The sequence below is a fragment of the Perna viridis genome, chromosome 4 (assembly GCF_037379345.1).
Source record: "Perna viridis isolate PV_CMFRI_1.1 ecotype Kerala chromosome 4, ASM3737934v1, whole genome shotgun sequence".
Lineage (NCBI taxonomy): Eukaryota > Metazoa > Mollusca > Bivalvia > Mytilida > Mytilidae > Perna > Perna viridis.
The window spans coordinates 30,117,216-30,128,606 of NC_142448.1; the positions used below are offsets into that span (position 1 = coordinate 30,117,216).

An 11,391-nucleotide genomic window follows, 5' to 3' on the forward strand; every position below is an offset into this window, starting at 1 on the left:
GAGTAAGCATTATGTTTGGATCAGAATAATTTGAAAGAGTAATCAAGGGAAGCTATTTTGAAAGGATCAAAATATTATTTTTCCTGTCTTCAAGATCAAAATATTTATTTTCAAAAAGGTATGTGTCAAAATATTTAATATGAAATTCTTCCAAGGCTTCCCTCAAAATCAAAAGGTCTTCCCCATATTGAAAAATGGCTTTCAGAAAGTTATACTTATAATTGGACATGAAATATATTGTATATCCTTTATCCAACAGACACCCTTGGAGAACTACTGGTTGTTATTGTCAATGTGAAGGATGAGAATGATAATCCACCATCATTCACTTCAAATCAGATCATTACAATTGGAGTTCCAGATACTACTGGTGTAGGCGATCTAGTCACTACAATAATAGTAAGAAATTAATTCAGAAAACCAAAAGCAATGTTCCGGTGGAAACGTTATTGTTTGTTGGGTACAAAATATTTGGTTTTGTCATTGGTTCATATCATTATTCATGTTCCCAACAAGATATGAATATTATGCTCAAAACTTGAAGATTCTTCTCTAATCCACAAAGTCGTATCCATGATGATGAACTAGCAAAATTTTAACAAACCATAACAAATTATACTACCCTATTGTATTTGACATATATATATAGTGATCATGTTGTCCATTCCTCCTTCTGTTCGTCTGTTTGTTCATCCACAATTTTTCTGTAACTGCTTATTTATACAACCATTTGATATTTTGACAGAAGTTTTACATAGGTATGCTGTATTGTGGCATTCAATTTCTGAAATGAAGCAACATCAATTTCCTGTTTGATGACTTTTCATATGATTACTGGGGTGGGTAGCAGGGATATCCTTCATTGAGTTTTGCTGAAAGATATAGTAGTTTTAATTAGGTTGAATTAAAAGCTTATAGGAAAACACATTAAGTTGAAATTCAAAAAATTAGTTTGCTGCTGTTTTCCCTTACATTCAGATTACACTTTGGTGAAGGTTTTAGGTTTATATTTTTATTAAGTGTCCATTTTACAAACTGGATGGTTAGGACCAGCAACTCATCTTTTACATGTATTTTTCAAAATAAGTATTGAACTTGTTGAAGGCTATTGAATTTTGTTTGCTTAATTTGAAAAGATTGAACCTGCAGGGTAGATGAATAGTATTTGTGTTTTTGATATTTTACAGGCAGATGATAAAGATTTAAACAGTACAATACAGTATAGTATATCTGGTGGAAAAGACAAGGATAAGTTTGGTGTTGGTAGTCTGACTGGTAAAATCTACAGTAAAATAAAGGTTAAATATGGAAGAACTTACACAGTTGTGCTTACAGCTAATGATGGGAATTTTTCTACCAGTATCTCTGTAAAGGTAATTTTCAAATCAATGTATGGAAAAGAGTAATTACATATCAAAATCAAAAGTATCACGCTACTTTGTTGAAGTATGGTTTAGAAAAAGTAGCACTTTATAAATAACGTAATTATGACATGAACTGCCACTCTTAGTTTTATATGTGGTCATAAAGGTGTGACATAGGAAAGTAAAGCAGCACCATCTATCATTAATTCTTGGCTTGCTGCACCACCTGGCATTAATTATGAATTTTGTCCAGTAATTTTGCAATTAGGTGTGTTAATTTTACATTGACGTCTGTTTGTTTTGGAAAAGAAACTAATGATTTTATTTTTGACTGTTAATTTTTAATTCAGTTTTGTTTTATATTGAAAGTAATTAATCTTTGATTAGCATTTCAATGTTTGTAAATTCATTTGTTTTGCTTTGTTTTGTTGTGCTTTTTTGCCCTATCTGCTGCCTATATGGAAATTTTCATGACAGATTTCTCATCTTTTATTGGAGAAAATGTTTAGATTTTTGTCATCGCTTTTGCATAAAGATTTAGTATTTTTTTAGCTGATGCATAAATTTGACAGAAATAGTTAAATGGGGGTATTCTTTAAATGATGTAGCTTAACCCTTCACATGTAGCCATATTTTTTATTGTGTATATTTCTTCCAGTTCCTCGTGATTTCCAACTCTAACAAAGTTGTATTGACTATACCTATACCAACGTCAGAGTTTGAAGTTAAGAATGAGACAATTCTGAGGTATTATATGGAACATTATTGTATTTTAGGATGTAATATACATCTTTGACAATATCTATGAATTTTCATTATATTTTTTTTTACTGCAACATTTGACTTTAACATGGATTGAATGATGTAGATTTTCTGGTTACATGTAATATATCTCTGAATATTTTGTAGCATAAATTAAATGAATGGTACTAGGACCAGTATTTATTTTGTTACATTTTGTTAAGTCTGTTATCAACAATTTTTCTGACTTGACTAAACCACAATAACCCAGGGTATTTACCAGTTGTGCCAAGTATATTTATCTATTGGAATATCTATTGTTTCTTATACCTGGGAACAGATACACCAAGAGTGTGCTTTATTCCATAATTTTGATGGTACAAATAATAAAAGTAATGTTTTACACCTTTTGAGAGGTACGGTGATATGCTTCCATCTGCCTACCCATTGGGTAGTCAGTGATTTCTAATGCACATTTGGGATTTTGGTAAAGTATAAAAATAGGAAATATGGTATGATCACCAGTGAGACAGTCATCCACCAAATACCAAGCAACGAACAATTAAACTTATACAGGTCACAGCACGGTGTTCAGTGATAGGGAAAACCCATACCATAAAGCAAAGTGTGAAAAGCCCCAAAACAAATAAAGTGAAACTTTTTATAAAAGATGTGAAATTGAGTCCTAATCTATATAGTAAAAACACAAAATGAATAACAAATAATGTTATAGTGTTAGTCTTTATTGAAGGAAGAGCACTTTATCGTGGATTCACAGGCATGAAATGTTCCAAAAATTTACCCCCACAATATTTTGAATCTTGCTCCACTTTAATGTCCCTCTTACCAGAAATCTTGAATACAGCCCTGTAGGTAAAATTGGGGTTTTGGCATATAATATGCTCTAGTCCAGCTGTTTATTTTAGTAGATTCTTACTCAGACTACAATTTATAAGATACTGCAGTTGACTTGGTGCTTAGTACCAACATAAAAGTGCATTGTGACCACAGGGATGGATCTAGACACTTTGAAAAGGAGGGGTTCCTGAGAAAAAGGGGGATGCTAGGACATTATTTACCATTTTTTGTCAATTTTACATTAAAATGGAAATGCCAACCCCCTGCACCCCTATTCTGGATCTGCCACTAGATCATCTGATATTACTTAATTCAAAAGTTCATGCTTCGTAAAATGTAAACTGTAGGAGTGTCTTAACACAAACTTACATGTAGTCTTCAATAGAAGATGTTTATTTACAGGAATATCAGTACAATAGTAGGATTTAATGTGGAGATGGAGAAGTATGGAGTCCATGTTGATAGTCGTACCCACACTGTGGACCTCTCTAAGTAAGTTGGTTAGAAATATGGACTACATGTTGTAATCATGCTAGTATGTAATAAGGAAAGAAAATCTAGAAAATGAAGACCATTGGTTTGGAAGATTGACTGCATAATATATTCATGTTCCATGAGGCATCTTAAAACAATAATTCTGACTATGGGTTGTAATTCTGTAATTTTTTAAACATCTAATAATGATCAATGAGCAAAAATACTGACAGAAAGAATGAACAACAAATCAAATCTGCTGTGAATTTTATAGGGTTAAAAGTTGATATTTATTTTACAGCTTTAATAATTGACTTCTCTCAATTTATATATTTTCAGAACAGATATATACTTCCATGGTATAAATGAAACAGTGGGCAGTGTCCTTTCTCAAGAAGAAGCTGTCAGGTATTACAGTTATTGAGGCTTTTTTATACACTCTCTTTTAAAAACCTGGAGTATGTAGTGAAAATGCTATTCCTTTGCTCGTCTATTCACATTTTTCATCCACAACTCCATCAAAATTGCTTAAGAGTCAAAATCTAGGATAATTCGAACTAATTTCAAAGTGCCAGCAAAACTCTCCTTACTCCAATACACTTTTACTTCAGATGAATAGAAATCTTGGATAACTTGAGGTTTTCAATCAGTCCCCTCATAGGACTTTGAGGTTAACTAACCCTGTTGTCTCGAAGTCAATGAATAAGTCGGAAACTGGTTGCTTTATTACAAACCATGATTGAAGTGTGTTTTTACAACTATTAGCTTGGGTTTTTAAATTATTTGTTGACAGTATTTATGACCTTTATTTTTTGCAGTTAATGTTTGAAATGCTTTGATCATTGTATGTAATTTTTTTTACTTTTTCTACAGTATTGTTGAAAGCAAGACCAAAGAGATAAACAGCTTGTTTTACCCAAGGAATATAACAGTAGTACGGTACCGTACATTGTTGGTGCCACCACAGGGAATGTCGGTGGCTGAAATAGCCCTTGTGGTGATTGGTGTGTTCATATTTGCTGCAACCTTAATTTCTATCATAGTGGCCCACTACACTTGGAAACAGTAAGCCTTTACATGCTATTATATCTATTCAGAGTTAGAAATAGTAGTCTGCCGGCCAGCCCGCAATTGGCTATTTTTTGGCAGGGCTGACTAATTTAAGCAAAAATTTATATAGCCATATAGTAAATATATTGAAAAATTGTATTCAATTTGACTGGCTAGAATTTGAGTGAGTTCCCTACCCTGATCTGTAATAAGATTTCAGTTCTGTAAAATCCTTAGACTGCACTGAAGGGTTTTTTTAACAGTAACTTCCTTGACTACCTTTTTTGGAATCGCATGGGTGGTAAATTAGGTTAATATCAAAGCAGAGCTCCTTTAAGAACAGTTTTAGAAGTTTAGTCCTTTCTACCATATCAGGATCACGGTTTATAAAAAAAAAAATCCTTTCTACCATATCAGGGTCATGGTTCATAAAAAATAGTCCTTTCTACCATATCTGGATCATGGTTCATAAAAAAGTAGTCCTTTCTACCATATCAGGATCACAGTTCATAAAAAAATAGCAAAAATATAACCTTTCTCAACTGGACTCTTACCCTACCGGTGCACCTGGTTCATGCTCCCAGTTTTTTTGGAGTCTGAGTTGCTCATTTGCTTTTGTATGTATGATTTTAGTTACTTCATGTTCTTTGTTGTGTATGTCTGTTTTCCATATCTGGTCTTTGTCCCTGGATTACATTCTTTTGATTACCACTATAACCTTGGTTCCCTTGATTATTCTTTCAACTCAAATTTCAACCCAAAAGTGAGATCACTATAAAATTAGATTTAAAGAAGAATTCAGATTGAAATAAAAGTCTAGGTGCTGAAAAATTATTATGTAATGAACAATAAGTGCACTTCCATTTTTGTCCTGCTAAAAGTGTTGTTTCCTATTCCTGCTAAAGAAGACATATGGTACTGTGAAAGTACTATTTTTCCGTGGGGTACCAATCTTCATGGTTCTTTGTGGGTAGGCCAGACCACAAAATTTTGTTCCCAACGAAAAGGAGATTTACATTGATATTTATATACAAAAAATCAAAACAACAAATTCAAAAAGCCAGGAACTTGTATTTCATCCGTAATCCATGAAAATAGGTATCCATGAATTAAAGTAATTTTTACAGTATTGAGATGTATGGGTCATACCATACCCAAGTTTACCAACGCTTACAGGAGTGGACATGCACTTCAGTAATTATTAACATTAAATTAAAGTACCTAACTGACAGTTCGAGTCTAGTCACTTAAATTTTCTTCTTTTTTAATCAGATTCAAGTCCTCACAGAAGACATTACAGGATAAGATTTGGGAACTAAATAGTATCCATTCATCACAGCTTAATGGTACTGTATCAATAAGACAGAATGAAACCGGAGCTGTCAATCCAGCCTTTACAGAAACTTCACTGACAACAGCAGCCAATAACATGTAATTATTCAATACTGTTCTCTTATCATAGTGATTGTTCCAAAACCGGAAAAGTTGTTTTTGACAACTTGTTACTTCCCCTTATCACAAGAATAAGTCATTTTGTTGCAATAAGAATGACAAATAACTCGTTAATAACCTTTTTCAGTTTGTACAAAAAGAGAAAATGTTCAAAATAAGTAAGGTAACTTTTTGTAGAGAAATAGATATGGTGAAATGTAATGATGAAGCTGATGTAAGTGTATATGAAAGTTTGAATTTGAAGTATCATTCACCACATAGTATTTTTTTTAAATATCTACTGCTATGACGTATCGTGGCTATTCAAAATATTTGCAATTTTATGAAATACAAAATCTATTTTTTTAATTGTAAATCATATTCATGATGACCTTGAAGTACTGTATAGGATCTCAGTTAATTTTATATAATGCTCAAAATTTACACTAGGTTCTAGTCTTTTTTTAATTTGAAATTTAATGTAAGCTAAGATTATTGCAATTAGCACCTTTTTTGAATGTTAAATCTTAATAATGCAATCACAGTAGATTGAAACTTGTATAAATCAAACTCTAGATGAATAGAAAACCTGTTCAAGGGGATACAACTCTTACAAATCATTGGATTGTTTGTATTAAGCATTTTACATCAATCTCATTGAAGGATCAAAGGAACTTGGATTTATTTCATTCTGTTTCAAATGAAAGCTTGATTGACTTTAGTGAAGTTGAATATGATACAAAAACATCTCTGATTTTAAGAGTTATGTCCCTTACCCTAGGTCTTCCTCTTTGAACCAGACACTTTTTGAACATATCATATTATCAGTTTAAAGTATTTTGAACCTGGGTAAACAAAACACCTGTCTGAACCAACATCTTCTAAAATCCAAAGGGTTTTGTTTTAGACTGGTTTCACTGTATCAATAATTTGAAAATTCTATTATTATTTTAAGACCGGTACCTTACATCAAATTTAATCACTGGACCTGATGTTATAATTGCTCATTAGTTGTATTTAAATCTATGAACCACTGTTTCAGTGTTATGAATTATTGTGGTAAGATTTGGATGAATTGCTTGTATATTTTTAAGCAGCTCTCTAGCTAAGAATCATGCAAAATGTGATATATGATTGGAAAGCCTATAGTAAACGGAAATTAACATGTGGATTTTTTCAAATAAGCCTTGTTCTTAAGAGATATAATGATATAGAATGAATAGTAGATTTCAAAATAAAGGAAGATAACTCTGCAATAGAAACGGTTGGATTGCCTATTTGAATAATCTCCTAAGAACTTACAGATTGGAATGAATAGTTATACATTCCATCATATTAACCCATAAAGCTATTTAATAACAAAAATAAAAATGTGAAGCCTTTTTTGGTATGCATCACAAATTACAGAATTTGCATGATACTTACTAAGACTGCTATTTTAGCATGTTTGAATATTGACAATGCATAATCAGGATTTACTGACCAGGTAATATCTGTGGGTAGTGCTTTACTTAGATTTACCCATTTATTTGTTTATAACCAACTAATAGCATTTTTTGATAACCTTGTTTCATATTGACCTTGTTTTTGTTTTTTTTTTCCTCTCATATAGATTGTTTACTTAGTAAAGCTTAACCAGAATTCATTTTTTTTATTTTTGCACTGATAATTTTTTGTTGTATATGTAGAATGTACATAGTTGTTAAAATAATTATTGAATAAATGATAGTTCATTTCCACCTAAACTTACTGTCAGTAGTCTTGTTTAGATAATAACTTATAGAGGTATTCCTCATGAAAGGCCAAAAAAAAACATCCGTTTTGTGATTTAGGCATGCTAATCATGATAGATAAAAAGAAACGGTTACTTACAGAAATTATCCTTTTGCATAATTACATCCATTAAGAGTTATTTCCCTTGAAAGTCCAAAAATGAAAATTTTGCTGTCTTCAAAACATTTACATGTATATGAAGAAAACAATCTGTATATCAAGCATTACTTTTACAATAATTTCTTATGTAGAGTGCAATATTGTGATAAATTGACTTTAGGGAAAGTGATATTGCATGAAATGTTGATAATGTCTCAAGCTCAGCAGGCAAGGGCATTGTCAATTTTGAATGCCATTTAAGTATAGAGACCTCTTTAAATGATTTACTTTATGTTACTCTGGATTAAATGATACAACCACATAAATTCAAATTTTCTGGATATTAGTGATTCAGGCTCTTCAGAGCCTCCAGATTCAATATTAAATTTTTTTTTCTCAAATTTATGATAATGAATACATGTGTACTTAAGGACATATCATTTTATTACATATGAATTGCAAATGTATTGTAATTTTAAAAACGGATTCAAGTATTTTTTCTTTGAATTGTAAGGAGGTACTGAATATATGACATTGGATTTTCTTTTTCCAAAGACTAATGGATGGGAGCAGATAAACTTTATGTAGCACTCTTTATGAAAAAAAAATATGCAGGAGGTTGTTGATGCTTGTGAAAGGCCCACCAAAGTCACTTGTATTTTTCTTTCAGAAACAGTTACTAACCACATAACCAGTCTTAGTTTGCCATTTGGTTGCTGCACTTTTGAGAAAATATTATATTGTGTTTGAAATTGGCACTTTCCAAGCATTAACATTTTTGATCTGTTTGATTTCTGTGGGAGATGAATGTATTTTTTTTTTTTTTGAAATTGCAGTCTTTATACAAGAAAGACTGATCATGTTGCATGAAAATGTAGTAAATGTAGACTGAAAAAAACATAGTCTATTCAGTGGGTTTTTCTGCACCGTGAGTAACCTCTACTAGGCGGTGTCTGAACTTTATGTGGATTAACAAAAATAACTATTTAATTTGTTGGTTGAAAATTTTATACTTTTTGGTTGGTCTATTAAAAATTTATGTTTCATTAGTCTAATTAACTGATTGAGCAATTATTTCTACTTTCAGCCCTTCTGTTGATCTGAAAAACAAAGAGGACACTCCTTCTAAACGGAGGCGAGAGTATGAATCACAAGAGGTTGTCCTTGACCTTCCATTAGAGCCACTTGAGGCTATTGTACCTCCTCGTGTCAATGGTGCCAGGGAAATGAGTCTAGGCTACGACAGCGGTTTAGAGAACGAATCCAACTCCTCATCTTCTGGTGGTGAGAATGGTGCCACTGGCATGGCTGATCAACAGGAGATACAGATGGAGACTGATGTAGAGGGAGCTGTAGGTACAGGGGAAGTAACTCCAAAGGAAATACAAGTTGTCACTGGTGTTACAGAGGCAGGCCAATTATCTGGGCATGATGTATTTACATTTGAGATGGAGACAGGTGACACAGATGATGATCTTTATGAAGAGGATTCACAGGATGACAAGATTACAAGAAGAAGAAGTTCCAAAAAGAAAAAAGCTGGTGAACTGAAAGTCTTTTCTCCACAATCTGCAGAAGATAATTCAGACACAGATGTGGAAAAACAGCCACCAGAATCACCAAAACATGGAAGTTTAGAGAAGACAAGTATTGAAAGTAAAGAGAACTCTGATACAGATGAAAAAAATGAAACTAAGGACAATGACAGTATTGTTTCAGATAAGATTGATGACCAGAATAATGATGAAGAAAAGAGTCAATCCAATCAAGAGGATGAAATCACTTCATTTTAATTCCTAAAATTTTCATAAGATGACATTAGAAATAAGAATATGGAGTAAAGGATGCTAAAAGGATTTCAGAAGTCTTATATTTGGTAGATGGTATTCCTGCATTTGATCAAACAAACTGATTATAACTTACATGATTTTAATCATATTTTGTCATTTAGTACATTTGTCATCATTGTTGAAAATTTTGTAATTGAAGATTATTGTTGATTTTGTTGTTTGAAACTTTACAGTATTATTGTGCCAATCCTGGTGAAGATCTATTCATACAGTGAAACCTGTCTATACCTATCCATGGACAGTCTGAAAACCTGTAAAAAACCACACATTTAAAAAAAAAATCCCTTAATATTAATTTGATAATGTTCGCTGTTTAAAAATAATGATTTCAAAGGGTTGTGAAATCTTTTAAAGATCTTTCCTGGTAGAACAATATGAGAAGAAAAAATTTTTTGGGTCAGTGGCTAGTTTTTGAGATATTCCCATTTGAACTGATTTCTCTTGATTTTCCATAGGTTTTGTGTTAGTGGCTTTTATATATTAGAAACACTGAAGAAATAACAAGAATTCTATAAAACTTCTTAAAGAATATTTTGAGGTGTGTTCAATGAAGTTATGAAATGAAAAGTGGGGGTCGCTAAGAAATGGATAAAATCTTAGGATTCCGAAAATTTGCCAAAAAAGGCTGAACAAGAGCAGCAAACATCCTTTAGTCTATTTTTAACCTGGGTAAATTGAACCAACTCTTCAAGTCCATCAGGGTTTCAGTATATAAAGGTTTCATTGTACTTACTAGATCGGTTTTTGTGCAATACATATTATTGTTATGAATAATTATGGTAGTGTAAAGATATGAATTCAAATTAAAAGCTTTCTTCCTTTTTTGTAGACTTAAATATTAGACACAGACCACTTTGTGGGGGGTGGGGATAGGGGGCTTGGATTTTATGTTGAGTAAAGTTTTTTTTTCTTCAGCAGCAGTCTGAGTTAAATATATATATAGTTAAGTAATGTGGGAAATATTTAATCATATTTTTTTTTCTGTCCATGGAGGAACAAAAATGTTGGCTCAAATTTGAAGTTTTTTTGTTTTTTGTTTTTTTTTTCGAAATAATCCCCCATTCAGTATATAATGGTCGGTGCCTAAGAACATACTTTCTTTAAAACTGCAATAATTTTATGTTCCCTGTTTTCTAAAAAAAAATTAAGAAAAAGAAGTGATTTTGCTTTGAGTTCTTTATAAACTATTAAATAAAAAATTTTGTTTTATAGAATTCTTGAAAAGTAAAAGGTTGTGTTCAAAATTGATACTAGTGTGCATATTGACAAATTAGATAAATTATATGGGAACTAGACTAAATATATTAATAGTCAAACTTGTTGATTTTCATAGTGCATTTACAGAAATATTTATTATAAATGAAATTAATCCATGTATTGGGCTTACATGTTTACAGGTTATTGTGTGCCAATTCAATCCAATGCAAGTTGTCAAATTATTGATTTAAATATTTTTTCATCAAAATAAATAAAGTATATTGTTTAAATTTTGTCTTCAGTTTATTATTCTAAGTTTATGGATCCTTACATGAAACTGCCTAATACATCTATAGATCATCATTTTCTTGTTAATTAAAAAAACACATGTTACTTATTTACATAAGCAATTAGTAGTGCATCACAGTGATGAATCAAGGGGGTTTCCGGGGGTCTAAATCCCCCACTTCTGTTGGAAATTTTTTATCAATTTCTTGCAGAATTTGTCAAAGATGAGCCCCATTCCCTTTTCAAGGTCTCTGACACATAGGACT

At 31.6% G+C, this 11,391-nt stretch overlaps 1 protein-coding gene across 5 annotated transcripts in view; it reads left to right on the forward strand.

The window, feature by feature from the left end:
• LOC148619687 (cadherin-23-like) overlaps nucleotides 1-11,127 on the forward strand; it is a 185,604-nt gene extending 174,477 nt beyond the window's left edge. For all 5 annotated transcript variants that reach the window (XM_088579858.1, XM_088579859.1, XM_088579860.1 and 2 more), the window contains 8 exons: nucleotides 260-399; nucleotides 1,188-1,373; nucleotides 2,023-2,111; nucleotides 3,366-3,455; nucleotides 3,777-3,845; nucleotides 4,311-4,502; nucleotides 5,760-5,918; nucleotides 8,878-11,127. In XM_088579858.1, coding sequence (XP_088435984.1) covers nucleotides 260-399; nucleotides 1,188-1,373; nucleotides 2,023-2,111; nucleotides 3,366-3,455; nucleotides 3,777-3,845; nucleotides 4,311-4,502; nucleotides 5,760-5,918; nucleotides 8,878-9,583 — 1,631 coding nt within the window. In that variant the 3' untranslated portion in view covers nucleotides 9,584-11,127. The remainder of the gene's footprint in view (nucleotides 1-259; nucleotides 400-1,187; nucleotides 1,374-2,022; nucleotides 2,112-3,365; nucleotides 3,456-3,776; nucleotides 3,846-4,310; nucleotides 4,503-5,759; nucleotides 5,919-8,877) is intronic.
• Nucleotides 11,128-11,391: the final 264 nt, after the last annotated feature.